The sequence below is a fragment of the Hyperolius riggenbachi genome, chromosome 1, assembly GCF_040937935.1.
Source record: "Hyperolius riggenbachi isolate aHypRig1 chromosome 1, aHypRig1.pri, whole genome shotgun sequence".
Classification (NCBI taxonomy): Eukaryota; Metazoa; Chordata; class Amphibia; order Anura; family Hyperoliidae; genus Hyperolius; species Hyperolius riggenbachi.
The window spans coordinates 434,116,170-434,133,838 of record NC_090646.1 but is presented as its reverse complement, the minus strand read 5'-3'; the positions used below and the strand labels follow the sequence as shown (position 1 = coordinate 434,133,838).

At 40.7% G+C, this 17,669-nt stretch overlaps 1 protein-coding gene across 10 annotated transcripts in view; it reads left to right on the top strand.

Moving 5' to 3' along the window:
• LOC137519004 (dual specificity protein phosphatase CDC14C-like) overlaps positions 1-17,669 on the top strand; it is a 217,808-nt gene that overhangs the window by 185,343 nt on the left and 14,796 nt on the right. For 5 of the 10 annotated variants that reach the window (XM_068237657.1, XM_068237587.1, XM_068237578.1 and 2 more), the window contains one exon: positions 16,870-16,977. The exons of 2 other annotated variants lie outside the window; for them this stretch is intronic. In XM_068237657.1, coding sequence (XP_068093758.1) covers positions 16,870-16,977 — 108 coding nt within the window. Of the gene's footprint in view, positions 1-726; positions 858-16,869; positions 16,978-17,669 lie in introns of those variants that run through there. 3 more of the 10 variants (XM_068237631.1, XM_068237621.1, XM_068237612.1) reach the window with 2 other exon arrangements.

Below are 17,669 nucleotides of genomic sequence, written 5' to 3'. Positions count from 1 at the left end.
GGGGAGCAGCTGAGACTGACACTACAGCTGTAAACAGAGCCTCACAGCACGGCTGTGATTTATGAGGGATTGCAGAGTGCAGGGGGACCTTAGTGGGGTTTGGGATAGCAACAGAGGCTGGGCTGTATAGGCAGATCCAGCCTCTGTATGCAGATAACATTCTTTAAACACACCTCGGGTTCTCTTTAATGAACTAAGCATATGCATAACGCTCCCAGCCATGAGTGTGTGAAAAGTGGACACACAGACATTTGTGTTTTCAGGCCTTCAAAGATTGTGATTTGCCATGTGGGGGCCGAGGGTAGTGAGGGTAGTTTTTGCCCCCAGTATGGGGCCCTAAAATTTGAGTGGGTATGACTCAATCCAGGCATCAGAATCGACCATAATCTCAGAGCCTGAAAACTGACTTCTGTACTTTTGATCACATGATCAAAATTTTACTACAGAATTTTAACCTGAGACCCCCCTCTAGGCTGTGTGCTCTCTCGCCGTCCACTTCCTGGATCGTCTGCAGTTCGCAATGCAGTCCTTCAGTCATGGTCTCCTGTGTCAGAGGCACAGCCCTTAACCAGTACACTATCCAGCCACCAGCTAGCATTAAATTTGCGGGCTGCCTGTAAAGACTAGACAGTACTTATCCAACACTTCACTGCAATTGCATCATCTGCAGCATACCAAACCCTGCTTCTCCATCTGCATTTTTGTTTCATCTTCTCCCCTTTTTAGATGGGTCCTAATTATGCTGTTCTCTACATTGTGTGGCATTGTCACGTGGTGGATTGTTTGGGGATCCCTGCTATTCTGTTTTGATGGTTTAACAACGTAGTAGTCTTCAGGATCGTGTCAGAATGGCCAGTGTAAGTGTCTCATTGAGTTATGTGTTGTGGTGTTTGTGTGTCAATGCATGGGCCTTGTCTGCTTCCCCTTGTGTGTTCTTTAATAATAATTCTAGCATATAATGTAAGCAATGGTTATGCCAACATAATTCTGTTTAAATTCACGTTTTGCCAATATTTTTAAATGTTTGCTGCCATGCTAAATTTACCATCTAATGAAATGTTCATTGGAAATGAATGATGGCATGTCCATCAGCAAACAAAATAGCCGATTTTTAATTTTTTTCCCCCACATTTTGATGGCTGTCATTTGAGAAATCTGAGAAAAAACAATCTTGTTCTCCAAAAAGCTTCTCCTCTGCTTTCATATATGTTAACTGTACTAGACAATGTTGGGCTGTCGCTGCTTTGCTGGCCCATGCGTTTTTATTTATTTATTTATGGCATTTTTGCATGCCTTTCACTTCTCCGTGTTTAGTGCGTTTGCAGGGTTTTTTTTAAAATTAATTTCCCTAATCAATGAAGTAAAATCCAGTATCATATTTTTTTTAAGAGAATCTGAAGTGAAAACTTTGATATGATGAATTGTATGTGCAGTACAGCTAAGAAATAAAACCTTAGCAGCACAGATAGGAGTCTCGTATTGTTCAGGAAGCGTTAAACTTCACTTGTTATGCAAAAGAGCTTCTCTGAGCTCTCCAACTAATTTAGTCAGAAAGCAATGCTATTTTCTGAAGCACTTATCTCAACTTGTTTCTCACGGTTTCTTTTTTTTGTTTAACCACTTGACCACCAGAGCAATTTTCACCTTTCAGCGCTCCTTCCATTCATTCGTCTATAACTTTATCACTACTTATCACAATGAACTGATCTATATCTTGTTTTTTCCGCCACCAATTAGGCTTTCTTTGGGTGGTACATTTTGTTAAGAGCTACTTTACTGTAAATGCATTTTAACAGGAAGAATAATAAAAAAAAGGAAAAAATGCATTATTTCTCAGTTTTCGGCCATTATAGTTTTAAAATAATACATGCCTCCATAATTAAAACCCACGTATTGCATTTACCCATTTGTCCCGGTTATTACACCGTTTTAATTATGCCCCTATCCCAATGTTTGGCACCAATATTTTATTTGGAAATAAAGGTGCATTTTTTTTTCAGTTTTGCGTCCATCCCTAATTACAAGCCCATAGTTTATAAAGTAACAGTGTTATACCCTCTTGACATCAATATTTAAAGAGTTCAGTCCCTAAGGTAACTATTTGTTTTTGTTTTGTTTTTTTATTGTAATTTTTTTTCTTTTTATTACAAAAAAAAATTGGAGTGTGGGAGGTAATGAGTTAATTTATAATGTAAAACTAGGTATTTATATATGAAAAATGTTTTTGGGTGTAGTTTTACTATTTGGCCACAAGATGGCCACAGTACTTTTTTTGTCCATGCGACCTGTAAGCGAAACTGTTGGGAAACTTTTTTTTTTTTTTTTCACAATGATCGCACTGCTTCTCATAGAAGCAGCCGATCATTGCTGGGGGCTGAGATCAAAAAACGGGAACTGTTTTTCCCTTTTCATTGATCTCCGGGCGAGCGTGCGGCAGCGCGCACACGGACGAGCGGGAGCGCGGACAGCGGTGGTACCACTAGGGGCGGTACGTGTTTCTACGCCCCTGGCGGTAAAGTGGTTAAAGACACTGTAAAACCAAAAACGTCACTGGGGGGTACTCACCTCGGGAGGGGGAAGCCTCGGGATCCTAATGAAGCTTCCTCTGTCCCACGGGGGTCTCGCTGCAGCCCTCTGAACAGCGGCCCGACAGACTTGACAGCCTGTTCAATATTTACCTTTCCAGACTCCAGCGGGGGCGCTGTTGCGGCTCTTCCCACGGAGATAGGCGGAAATAGCCGATCTCCGTCGGGTCCGCTCTACTGCGCAGGAGACTTGCACCTGCGCAGTAGAGTGGCCCGACGGAGATCAGCCATTTCCGCCTATCTTCGTGGGAAGGAGCGGATACTGCGCCTGCACTGGAGCCAAAAGGTAAATATTTACATCACCGCCACCGTGGGACCAAGGAGGACGGGGGAAGCTTCAATAGGATCCGGAGGCTTCCCCCACCCGAGGTGAGTACCCCCTAGGAGAGTTTTTTTCGTTACAGATTTTCTTTAAGTTTTTCTGCCAGGGAGTTCAAAGGGTCATTGGCTCTTCTCTGTTTTATCATTTAAAATAGTGTAATTTGTAAACTGCAAATATTAGAGAATGATAGTGTTAGAGAAAAACAGCTTTTATAACTGAAAATAAAAATGACTCTTCTTTGCTACTAATGTTCTATTAATTATCCGTACTACACATACAAATCATTGTATACTTGTTTTTCACTTCAGTGTAACTTTAAAACAGACCCATCAAAAACACATGTAAAATCACATTCCTCTGCGTCTCCATTGAGATACATTGTGTGTTTTCAAAAATGCACATATATACGGTTTTTTAACATGCAGCTCATAGACTTATTATTACTAATTGGCAGCAAAAACATTTTTTGGCAACGCTAGTGTTTCTGCCTAGTGTTTTCCTAGCCTTAATGAGGACAGATTGGGGGGGGTCGCGGGGTTAAATACTTACCTGATCCGACATCTTCGAGTCATAGGTGACGCTACGCCCACCTCCTCAGCAGTGCTGTCAAAGCCATGTTTCTGAAGACTGCCAAACCACTTTGGAAATATGTCCTGACAGGCTCTGTTTTTTTTTTTTTTTTTTATCTTAGGTGCTCTTTTTTTAAAGTAAAACTGAAACGAGCTAAACAAACAAAAATGTACTCTCCTATGGAGTTCGAGAAAGCTCTGGATGTCAGGGCCTTAGCAGTCCTCTTTCCACCTTTGGGCCCCTGTAAGGTTCTCTGACCACCTTGGTCTAATAAGTCTTCGGTACTTCAGAAGACGAGAGAATACTTAGGAACCTGAGTACTTCCGAGGAGTTCCGAAGAGGCTAAATTTAAACGAGGGGTTGAGTGCACAGAGAGAGGACTGGGACTCTATAGGATCCAGAGGCTTCCTCCTCCATAGGGGTGTGTATATATGTGTGATAATTTTTATATATATATATTATAAAAATGATCACACATATATACACACACCTATGGAGGAGGAAGCCTCTGGATCCCATAGAGTCCCAGTCCTCTCTCTGTGCATTCAGCCCCTCGTTTAAATTTGGCCTCTTCGGAACTCCTTGGAAGTATATATATAAATTTATTTATTTTTTTTACTTGCTTGCAATTTAATTTCTAAATGATAATATAATTATGGATGAAAATTTCTCTTTTGTGCCGACCCACATACCACCACTGAGCAGTTTAGAATTAATATGGTGCTCATCTATTTTGTAGCTTTTTACAATTATGGAATAGGCCTGGTCAGTAAGATGCAAGTACTTAGGAGTTGATGCAGAATTATGCAGATGGGTTATGCAAATGTATGCAGCTTGAAAATGGTCCAGTCAAATTCCACCTTGGCAGGGTTTGATTAGTCCATTTTCAAGTTGCATATATTTGAATGCATAATTGCATAATCCTGCATCAACTTGGAATTACTGTATTTGCACCTCATTGTCAATCCCAATTAGGGAATATAAGATGTGTACATGTTTATGGGGTTACAAACAAGCGTCATACTAAAAATACACAGGCATACCACACACTCATAAATCAGTAGACATGGTAATGCAATATACAGCAGTTCCTACAACAGGAGTGGCTTTGTCTATGCTTGTTTAGGGGATAAAGGGCCATAGTGGATAAAGGCTATATAGAAAACTGGAGTATAAATGGACCATATGCCCAGATCCACAAGTCAGAACCTTGTTCTAAACATCTGTACCATGTCTCTTCTAGTTCTCCTTGCTAGTGGTTTGTTATAGCTCAGAATCTCCAAGGTTCTGCCATGTCCTTGTTCATTCTCGAGAATCCCACCTCATCCCCAGGGATGTGGTGTGTGTGTTGATAAACTTACCCCAAAGCAATAAAACAAAATAAAGGGAACCAGTAGGCAGGAAAAAGTGTCATGGGTCAGATTGCTTTCTTGAAAAGTTGACTTTTGCAGTTGAAGTTCATGAGGGTTGGTGAGTACTATCCTGTGGTATGGAGTCCAATAGGGTGAATAAAAGAAGTTTTAGTAAAGATTGTTTGTTAAATAAAGCTTAATATGTTGGCGTTACACTCAAATGCTTTATGTGACAGACAGCTTTTACAGGGAGTGCCAGACAGGAGTAGCTTTTGAAATTAATCTACAAAGTTCAGGTTGGATTGGGTCGGTGGCAGTCTGTTCCATGGTGCACTGTGTAGAAGGTGTTAATGTGATGCGGATGTGATCAATGCTTGTAATGCATTTCAGTGTTCTCCCCAGGATCAATTAGGTGGGCGCGCCGCCCGGGTGAGGTAAGCCCCCCGCCCGGCTGCGTCACACGCTGGGCTCTCTCCTCTGTGTACGAGATCTCCTGCTTTTCAGCAGGCTCGTACAGGTATTGGCTCAGCTCGGCGGTAGGCGGGACCATCTGACTGCAGCGTGCTCTTCCAGGAACGATACAAGCAAGCAGTCAGTCACAGAGAAGGGACTCTGGTGTCTGTGTAGCTATAAAGGCAGGGCAGACTATGGCCGTTTGGCTTTGTAATTCGGAGCCTCCTTTTCTCCTCACAGCTGCTCATTAGGTCAGTTGTCTCTCTCCCTCCCTCCCCTCTGAATGTGTATCCGTAATTACTTGGCCGTCTTTGTGAAATATACGGCACTTGTGTTTAGAAGACTAGAGAGGAGTGGGGAGTGCAGGCAATCACTCACCTCCTCCCCCGGCTGTCACAAGACCTAAGGGGCAGCTGCGGACTAGTTGCATATAGAGGGATGTTTTGGCTGCCTGGAGAACGGAGCTCACTGACCGCAGCACTGAAGAGAACAAACCTGATCAGAACAGATACAGGCAAAACGCATGTAGCTGGCAGCTCAGCTGTGACCTCAGACAGTTTGCACACAATAAAAAAAAAATCTGTCCTGACGTTTATTCTCCCCCTCCCCCACCCTTTTTAACCCTAAGGATACAATAATAAACCTGTGAAATCACAAGGGCCAGCATGTCCTTTCAGACCATGCTGCACTTTGCATTTTCACACACACAAAAAACACAGTTTTGTTATCTGTGTGAATTTGTAGCTTCTCAGAGTAATCTGTAGAACATGGACATGCGACACGATTCATGATCGAATAAATGCATTCAGCCGGAAACAATCGATGGGGTCCACAAACAACAAGGAAAACTTTATCAATCAGATGATTGGTAGAGGAATCAACCCCAAAACCATTGACTGAATAATTGTGTTCGATCGGTACCATTAACGATGCCCAATACATATAGCTGTATAGCTCTGGACATGTGTTAACTATATGATGTCTGTTTCACCTGCACTGTCAGACGGATTTCTGTAGCTGCAAATATAACAAAAAGCACTGTTCACTTTAAAGTGTACCAGAGCTGAAAATAGTAAAAAGATTTAAGCCCAATCTACACTATAAGATTCTTTGTGCGATTCGATTACAATTCTATTTATGATCCAATTAAATCCGACATGTCCAATCGGGATTCGATTCAATTCGCTTTGCCATTGCAAAACCATGGCAAATCGAATACCGATCGGACATGTCGGATTTAATTGGACCATAAATAGAATCGTAATCGAATTGTACAAATAATCATATTGTGTAGATGGGGCTTTATACATACCTGGGGCTTCCTCCCCAAAATCTTTTTACTATTTTCAGCTGAGTCCCTTTAAGAGAGATTGTGTATTTCTTAAAGCACACCTGAAATGAGAGCCATATGCAGGCTCAGTGTTCTCCCCAGGCTCTTTTGGCGACATTCTCCACCCATCTAATTTTGGTGAGCACCCGGCTAACATCAGCTTGTTTCCTCCTCCTATGCTGTGAGCAGAGTTGTGTCAGCCCTGCATTCGGAGCAGTGCTTTTCAGCGCTGCTAGATTTGGGCGCAGCCAGCGCCGCCATAGACTATAATGGCAATCAGTCTATAGCAGCGCTCAGTGAGTAACGTCGGCTCCGTCAGAAGACGGAGCCAAAGTTGCTTAAAAAACACAATAATTGGGCTTCCAGCTATTGCTGGAAGCCAAATTATTTCATTCCCCCACTATCCACGTCGGCCTGGAGGGGGAATAGTAATTCAAACGGCCCGGACTTGTGCAAGAAGCAGGATCAACCATATACCGCTGTATCCTGCGCCCAAGTCTACCGGCGCCAATTTCAAATGTACTCCCTGCATTCCCCCGGTTGTGCCCCACCCGGCTACTTTTTCATGCCACCCGGCTGGAAAAAATTTCTGGGGAGAACACTGCATTTTAGTTGTGTTGTTCAAGTAGATGGGTGAATATAGTAGATTTTCTTTCCTTGTTTGGTAGTCAAGAGGAAGTAGTTTCTTAGGCAGATATCACACTTGCAGGGCATGTAAATGTGAATTACATGGGTATCCATAAGTTATCATAGCTGTGTGGGCAAGAAAGGTTTAAAGAGACAGACAAATCGAGTGTTATCCATAGGAAATAGATCTAAAAAATAATATGATGCTGATACATAATGTTCTCTTAGGGCGATAAATTCACATTAAGAAAAATAACCAGCTTGGTTTTGTCTATATTCGAGCCTATGTCTTGGCATTTTAAAAAATCTTGCCTGTAGGGAGAAATCCTAATACTTCTCTGCTTCGGAAGTTTTCCTTTAGTTCCTGGTTCTCTTTTGAGTTTCTAGGTTCCCTCTTCACCAGGGTTGTAGTGGTCTTTAGTAAATGTCTCAGACCTCAGGTGTTGCCCCTAGCTTCCAGAAATGATGGTGGTAAGTGGGTATTGGCACTGTTAGTCGAAGCAACACCCTTTCCAAAGAGCTGATTAGTGGGAGGAGGGTTGTGACTGCAGAAAAAAAAAAAGTGAAGCCATAAACTAGAGAAAAGCTTCACAAATCTTCAAAAAGGATTCATCTTTGCACACAACATCCCATGAAAAAGTGCCAAAAAGCATATAGTGAAGTGCAATTGTTTAATAAGGCGACATCGACTTGTTCTGGGCAGACCCTTCTTCAGGCCTTCGTAAACAATTGTATATATCTAAAATGTAATATACAAAAAATATAATATTAAAATACAATACAAAAAATACATACAGCACCAAGAAAGCAATATAATACAGAAATAAAGGAGCCAACACCAAGATGAGAACAAGAAAAAGACTGAGTAAAAAACAAAAACCTGGAACACCAGAAGGATAAACAGAAACCAGAGAGATAGAGCAACCCCCAAGAAAACAGACGTGAGCTAAATACCTGTCATCAACAAGAAAAAGTAGAAGAAATAACATCTGAGCAATATTAAGCCAGGAATCGCCACCTGAAATATGTATAATACATGTGGTATAATGAAGTGGACCAAATCCAATATCATCCACTACATCAAATGTATGTCAGACCATACCACATCGGCCTAAGCAACAACAACATCAAAGCTCAAAAGGGGGGAAGAAGAAAGGGGGGAACAGTATGTTTAAAAACATAACCAGGAGCCAAGTACACAAGGACAAGCATATTAAATATAAGAATAACTGACAAATAAAACCATGTAGTTCAAAACGCCATAAATATACCCAATATGAAGATAATCACATGTGCTTTTACTATCTAACAGGCATTAACCATATTAAGGGTAAATATACTCACTTTAACTGCAATTAAACACCGCACACAGGCAGGATGGACCAGGGAAGAGTGGTAACAAGTAGTGACTGAGTCAGCATAATATAGGGTAATGGCACACCCTAAAACGAATCAAACACTTGCTGTGCATGGGAGATAGCCTTGGAACGCATATGTATTTTCCGCCTACAAATGCGTCCTATCCGCCTAAAATGAACAATACGCGTCATATAATGCGACCATGCGTCACGCGTAAAAACGTATGCATAAAACAACCGGTGATGCGTACAAATATTTATCAAAGTTCTATAATACAAAAAAGGGAATTGCACAAATACAAACCACAATACGCGGTCAGCATTATAGGACCAATTAGTCTTAAATATGTACCAGGTAAGGTAGATTCTCCCTGGATAAACAGATGTCCATAGCAAGTGAGAATAGAGATAGGACAAGAGAAAAGATAGAGGATACAAAGAGTATCAACATCGCATATATAGCAAATTAAACATATAAAACAAAATAAAAATCACATCAAATGAATTCAAGGACTATAGTCTAAATTCATACCATGGGGTACCAATGTATGCAAACTTCTAATCCAGGACGCCTCTCATTTCACACACACACAGGATTTCTGAACAACCTCCAATACCAGAAACTTAAATTGCCTTGCTGCATGTTTGCCATCACAAAAATGTTGGACAACCGGAGACGTCAGGTATTCAGGGGAACCATTATGTTTATAGGCCCTATTGATGTTAGAACAGTGCTCGCCTATCCGTTCCTTAATGGGGCGAGTGGTCTCTCCGACGTGAAATTTACCACAAGGGCATTTGATTCCGTAAATCACGTATTTTTAATTGCAAGTTGCATAATGCTGCAATTTTATTGGGGTGCAACGCTTGGGATGGTTAAATTCTCTACCTTTCATAATATATTCGCAATTAACACACTGCAAACAAGGGAAGGTACCACATCGTAACGGGGCCAGATGTCCATGTTTGCCCATAACAGAGGGGCCAATGTCAGCTTTGACCAAATGATCTCTAATAGATATTGCCCGTTTAAAGGCCATTATAGGAGGACTTGCAAATACTGGAATATCTGAACTTAGTGAGGCCAGAATATGCCAATATTTCCTGCTTGACAAAGAGATTTGGTTAGATAACGTATTATAAGTGGTCACACAAACCATTCTGTTGTAATTATTGCCACTGTTCCTGTCCCTGGGCTTCAACAGATCACTCCTGCTCATAGCTGAGACCTCCCTCAACCTGCGGACCAAACACTCAGTATAGTTCCTATCCAAGAATTTTTGAGATCTAGTTTGACAGTGACTAGTGTTAGGGTTTCTCACAATCAAATAAGATTTTGATAGTTATTCCCGCAACCTTTTAGGGTGAAAGCTGCGGAAACGGGTAAGTTCTGAGTCCAAAGAAAAAAAAAATCTGGAGTAGATGTGGGACTGAAAGACAAACCCTTTGACAGTACTGATACTTCACAATCAGACAGAGAACTTGATATATTTACCACTGGGGACTGTGGGACTGCATCTATGGTCGATTGCGCATGTAATATTTGTTCCTGGACACTTCAGGGAGCTGTTTTTGGACCTGGAGGTGGTGCCTCTCGACCAGCCCTCCATTACCCCTAAAAAAAAGAGGCAGATGCAGAGGAGCCTGCAGAGAGGGTAGGGTAGGGGAAAGTGGGCAATCCCTTTTTTGATTTTGGAGTATGCTTTCTGAAACGCTGTCTCTGCTGATCTGAGCCCCTTTATTGCCATTAATCTGAGTAACACTTTGCAACAGACCACAGTGCATCCCTTTAACCAAACTGAAATGAAATTACAATATTTTGGATAAATCCTGTTTGGCTCTAGATATTTTCCCATTCCTCTCAGTACAGGACCTTTCTCCCATGAACTCATGACGCCTTTAGTTCGTAAATATTCATTACAGGAAGCGTAGCAGAGTCCTGTTCATGAAGACCAGTTTTTAATGCGTCTACTGACTTCTGTGATGGTCACAAAATAATTGCTGTAAAATTAAGCAATTTGGATGTTATGTGTAAAGAATAAGAACTTGTATTCAATACATTTATATAGATCTGTACACAGTATATGGAGACTAGGACTTATAGATCCCACTTAATTCTGTTGTTCTCTTGAACCTTTACCTAATTTGTAACCGGCATCGAGAGCCCCTTTTCCTGTGTGTTTTTCAGGTTTAGGGACATGATTATGTACTCGGCAAAACGCTGCTATATGATTATATAATAATGTTCAGTTTGAGCTCTCCTCAGAGATGCCAAATGTTGAAGCATGACCTGTCCAGCTGAGCAGCTGTGTGACTGGGTGCTCTGTTATAGAGGGGGGAAGTTGGAGCCTAACAGATTTGCGATCTGTAGTGGGCCCAAGGCCTTAGTGTATGCAGAAACCTAGTATCGCCATCGGTAATTCACCTTTTATCTATGGTAAAGTAACATGAGAAGCTCTGCTTTGCATGTCTACATGTTTAAAGAGGAGCTGTTAGGTATAGGGTCTCAGAGAAAAAAAACACATACAGTGGTGTGAAAAACTATTTGCCCCCTTCCTGATTTCTTATTCTTTTGCATGTTTGTCACACTTAAATGTTTCTGCTCATCAAAAAACGTTAACTATTAGTCAAAGATAACATAATTGAACACAAAATGCAGTTTTAAATGATGGTTTTTATTATCTAGTGAGAAAAAAAACTCAAAACCTACATGGCCCTGTGTGAAAAAGAAATTGCCCCCTGAACCTAATAACTGGTTGGGCCACCCTTAGCAGCAATAACTGCAATCAAGCGTTTGTGATAACTTGCAACGAGTCTTTTACAGCGCTCTGGAGGAATTTTGGCCCACTCATCTTTGCAGAATTGTTGTAATTCAGCTTTATTTGAGGGTTTCTAGCATGAACCACCTTTTTAAGGTCATGCCACAACATCTCAATAGGATTCAGGTCAGGACTTTGAGTAGGCCACTCCAAAGTCTTCATTTTGTTTTTCTTCAGCCATTCAGAGGTGGATTTGCTGGTGTGTTTTGGGTCATTGTCCTGCTGCAGCACCCAAGATCGCTTCAGCTTGAGTTGACGAACAGATGGCCGGACATTCTCCTTCAGGATTTTTTGGTAGACAGTAGAATTCATGGTTCCATCTATCACAGCAAGCCTTCCAGGTCCTGAAGCAGCAAAACAACCCCAGACCATCACACCACCACCACCATATTTTACTGTTGGTATGATGTTCTTTTTCTGAAATGTGTGACTTCTACGCCAGATGTAACAGGACATGCACCTTCCAAAAAGTTCAACTTTTGTCTCGTCGGGCCACAAGGTATTTTCCCAAAAGTCTTGGCAATCATTGAGATGTTTTTTTAGCAAAATTGAGACGAGCCTTAATGTTCTTTTTGCTTAAAAGTGGTTTGCCCCTTGGATATCTGCCATGCAGGCCGTTTTTGCCCAGTCTCTTTCTTATGGTGGAGTCATGAACACTGACCTTAATTGAGGCAAGTGAGGCCTGCAGTTCTTTAGATGTTGTCCTGGGGTCTTTTGTGGCCTCTCGGATGAGTTTTCTCTGCGCTCTTGGGGTAATTTTGGTCGGCCGGACACTCCTGGGAAGGTTCATCACTGTTCCATGTTTTTGCCATTTGTGGATAATGGCTCTCACTGTGGTTCGCTGGAGTCCCAAAGCTTTAGAAATGGATTTATAACCTTTACCAGACTGATAGATCTCAGGTACAGTACTTTTGTTCTCATTTGTTCCTGAATTTCTTTGGATCTTGGCATGATGTCTAGCTTTTGAGGTGCTTTTGGTCTACTTCTCTGTCAGATAGCTCCTATTTAAGTAATTTCTTGATTGAAACAGGTGTGGCAGTAATCAGGCCTGGGGGTGACTACAGAAATTGAACTCAGGTGTGATAAACCACAGTTAAGTTATTTTTTTTAGCAAGGGGGGCAATCACTTTTTCACACGGGGCCATGTAGATTTGGAGTTTGTTTTCTCATTGAATAATAAAAACCATCATTTAAAACTGCATTTTGTGTTCAATTATGTTATCTTTGACTAATAGCTAATGGTTTTTGATGAGCCGAAACATTTAAGTGTGACAAACATGCAAAAGAATAAGAAATCAGGAAGGGGGCAAATAGTTTTTCACACCACTGTATATCAGTAGCTAAATATTGGCTGTACTTACATTACAAATGCATTTCACTGTCCACGTTTGGATTTCACAGAATTTTTATATAGTATTTGCAGAGAATGATGCTCCTGACAGCTCATGGCAGGTTCCATGTTTGTCTGTCTTGTATGAAACCAATTTTGATGTCATATCCTCCCTTTCCTTGCTTCCTGATGATTGGACTCACAAAAAAGATCAGGATCAAAGATCCTAGTGGTTCATGATCCGGACTACACTACTGTGCAGTGAATATTAATTAGCCATGTGGCTAGGAACAATAGCAGACTCATGCAGTATACTCTAAACAGAACATGTGCCCTGTGAACAGCACATTGATTTTTCAGTGCTGTGAGTTTAGGCTGCTGTTGTTACAAGCTGCTGTAACATGAGCCTGTAACTTTCCACTGTGAAAGCAGCCTTAGGGCGGGATGGGGAAATGAAGGGGAGGACCAAGGGAGTGCAGTAGGGAGAAGCAGCCCCAGAATGCTTTGCAGTATCTGTTATGCGTCCTGCCGGCCTCCTTAGGAGCTTGGGAATACAGAGCCTTGCTGTTCAGCAAACATCCAAGTAAGAAAGATTTTTAACTTCAGTATTGCCTTTTTGGCTTCCTTCTAAACTGTTTAACACAGGAGAATAGAGGTTTAAATTAGCTTTTGCAGCCTGACAGTTACTCTTTAAGAAACAATTGCTGAAGTTGATTGTGGGTCAAAACTATGGCCGTTACAATGAAAACATTTATGCATTTATATTAGAAAACGTAAAGAGGAACTGTATCAAACGATTGAACTTCATCCCAATTTGTAGCAGATGCCTCCTTTCCCATGAGAAATTGTTACTTTTTCTTAAATAGATCAGGGGGATCCATACGGCTGATATTGTGGTGAAACCCCTCCCACAGTGTGATGACATGATCATGGTTCTGACAGTTTCCTGTCTGTGATCCTTGCTGCATTGTGGGAAATAACAGCTGTTTCCAACTGCAAAGCTACCAGTATCTCCCTCTGTGCATCTGTATATCTATAAAAAAAACAAAAAAAAAACCTTTTATCCTATCGCAATGTTAGTGGGTGTGGTAATAAATAATGGCAGTCGGTGCTGTCTAGTTTTGTTCATGTCTGCCAGTAGTAAAGATGATTATGTGCAGGCTAATTGTGGATCCAACATGAACAAATTACATGGTGGATATTCATTATTTCTTGATCGCTCTTCTACTTTTTAACTCCTCACTTTGCAATGTATCGATTTTTTTTTTTTTTCCCCCCTTGCTAAAGTTTTTCTTTAAAGCATTTATTTTCAACACTAATAAAATCTGTGTCACAAATCTTCATGCATTATAACTTGTAAATCTCCTTGGAGTAGCCACTGTTCTGCCACCTGCACCCTTCATCTCGTCTGTACATGGCCATCCTGACCTCCTTCATTGGCTTCAAAATCTCCTGTATAGAGTTACTGCATGTTTAAGTGAATGATTGTTATGGTATGCACTTTAACATTCTTGTATTCAGAATTTGTTGCTTTTAAAAAACGCTTACCCTATCACCAATCCTTCCTTTTCGACACCTAACCATTTATTATCATTGCCAAGCCCTAACCTTTTCCTGTAATCTGAAGGTCATAGTTGTCTCCTAACCCCAGCATTCCTCATCAGCACCTAACCCTAAGGGCCCTTTTCCACTAGAGCGATTGTGATTGCTGAATCGCAAATCGCTAGTGATTTTCAAATCGCTAGAGTTGTTACTTTATCATAGAAATCACGAGAAGTATTTTCCACTACAGTGATTCGATTTGGAAATCGCTAATCGCAAATCGCAATCGCTTGCTGGAGCGATTTTTACAATGATAATGCAATGCAAATGAAAATCACAAATCGCAATCGCATAACAGAATTAATGAAAAAATCGCAATTGCAATCGCTGGCGTTTGTGATTTGCGATTGCTAGTGGAAAAGGGCCCTAACAGTTATCGCTTCTCTAGTGACTATCCGTGGACCAAACTGGCATCTCAAAATATGCTGCTGTATAGAGCATCTCATGTTATCTGCAAATTTTCATATACTCAGCATCAAGTGCTTACAAATGTCTGCAAAGCTTAATCTAACTTTTTGCTGTTTATACAAACTGCGTACTCCTCTTTCCTGCTTGGATGAACTGTATTTGTTCTGTGAAGCATGGACATTGATGGATGCATACTGAGCCATAAATACTAATTACCTACCTGTGCCTGCAGCCTATGCCAATACATGTGGCGTTGAATTGACTATGCACTCCACGCTTCCCTGTTTGATTAATAGTCACCGCTGATTATGGCTTCTGTTGCTATCTCAAGCTAAATTCTATTGTTCTGTAATGCTTTTGCAACTGTATTTGCTGGTACTAGAAAAGCCACAGGTCATTTATACTGTAACTGAATGGATGATATCACTGAGCCAAATATATTTCCAATAAGTGCCATTTCATCACTGTTGGTATTTTACCCTACCGAGACAAATTGCTCTCTGCATAAATAACATAAATGCCTCTGAAAATTTTTTTTATTTTATTTTTTTTAATACTCTATTGTTAGTTCACACTTCTTATGCTCATTCAGTTGTTGGCCCAGGGACATTTATTTATAAGACGTGTAGATTTATAGTGTATTGAAAATGTTTAATTTTTTTTTAATGTACATTACCGATCATAAAGGTGGTTTGTTACACATTTGTACCTACCCTGGTAATGATCCACAATCTATGTCAGCACTTTTGCTGTCCATTATACTGTGTTGTTTTTCTGTCTTTTTAGGTCAAAGTTTACCAGCCTAGTTTTCTTTTTAGTTGTTTACAAGTCACATGCTGATTGTAGGGAGTCTTATTTGACATGTGTAAAATTGACGGTGTAAATTGTAAAATGGTGATGCGCGGATGTAAACCTGATGACTGAACTATGCTTAGATTTTAGATCGTATAAGGGGCGTGCCTTTTATGTGACTTTGTAGTAATAGATATTGTGGGGCCTATTTATAAAGAAGCCTGATAACAGACTGACACTTCCTTTCTCTCCACATTCAGATACCTTAGCACAAGTTTTACATCGGGTTTATAAGCGGTCAGCTAGGTTTTGTTCCTGGTGACCAAGACCGCATTAAGTATTCTGTAATTGCCCTGAATTGGTGCTCAGCTTGCCAATCACAACTATTCATTTTTGCAGGGAAAAAAAGTAGTGTATGGAGCCTATTAACTCTTTGCAGCTGCTTACCGCTGCCATTTGAAGAGGCGATCTGTGACAAATAGGGCATCTGAAAGACACTGTTGGCCATTCTTCCCTATGGCATTTTCCATATTGATAGTGAATGCCATTTACCGATCATAAAGTGTTGATCATTCGCCACTTAATAAGTATGGCAGTCATCACAAGTGCTGCTAGGTAATGGTAAAGTGGGGATTACAGGATCCTGCATAATACTTTTGAGTGTAACACACTTGAAAGTACGATCACTTGGATGACATGACACTTTCTCTGCTGAACAGATTGTTTACCCCTTTTATAAATATAACCCTGAAATAGCTGCCTAGTGAATTTGGGTTTTGGTGGATCAAGGACGAGAGTCTATTGGTACAGCAGTTTAGTAGAGATAAGCATTTGGATATTTTAGAAAGCCTTTATTTATCCGGAAATAAATTGTGCTGGTAAATTATGCTGCCTACGCAGTGCCCTTCCCTATACCCCCCATATTGTCATAAATGCATTTGTGCTGGAGAATGCTCTGAATGCACATGGATTGTCATATTGCCTTGTTACCTATCCAAGCTCATTAATTCATAGAGAGAGAATTGTTTAACCCTAAACACTGGTGAGGTCAGTTCTTGAAGAGGCTGTAAGCGCAGTTTGCAGAGTGTGACCTAGACTGTGTGCCAGACAGTTACTCCCCTTACATTGCTAGGGAAAAGCGGGATCTGATTATGCTGAATCTCCTCTCCTGGGAAAATAGTCAATATTTTGTCATTGCTGTGCTAATGATTATTTAATAGTGATTGAATTGTTCATTTGTTTTGAAAACCTGATATAGTTGGATATAGATGCTTGTTTTCCTCAGACCACATCATTGTATTCTATTTTGAACTCTTTTCAGTGTAATTCTGCAGTCCAGTGTGCAGAACCCCAGACCAGATATAACTGGCAGTTCATGCATTACAAAAAGGACAACCAGGTCTTCTACAGGGAGCAGCACACTGAGAGGGTAAGCTGGTACTTCCCGTCCTAGCATGTCATCGGTACAGTTTTACACCATCTGATTTGCAAAGACCTGGTTTATGCATCATTCTTAGATGTATAATGCCCACATCCCTTCTTTCTGTCATCTGTGGTGAAAAACTCTGCATACAGGCAATCCTTTTCCCACTGACACCAAGTCATTGTCTATATCTGGTGAATATTATCTGCTTTTCAGTACACCTTATTTACCTCTCAGATTTTTAGACTGTTTTTTTTTTGGGGGGGGGGGGGGGGGGGAGGTTGCCTTTGGAACCTGATCACAATTATATTTTTTTTGTTTGGTTTTTCATAAAAGTCTGAAAAGTTGTCATAACAACCATACTTTGATCAATACAGTGGAATGTTTATCTGTGTGTTACACCTCAGGCGCTATAGTTAGTTAGTTAGTTAGTTAGTTAGTTAGTATGACACAATAGTTAATTTGTTTAGTCCCTGTGTAGTCCCTTGCAAGCTGGCAGAGAGGATATTCCTGGAGATCCAATGCTTGTGATTATTTGCCTCTTATTGGCCCTCTTTAATTCCAAATTGATGCAGAATTATGCAAATATATGCATCTTGAAAATGTACCAATCAGACCCCGTGAATCTGGAATTTTATCCATCATCATGCTGCATACATTTGCATAATCTTGCATCAACTCGGGAGTTATTTGCATCC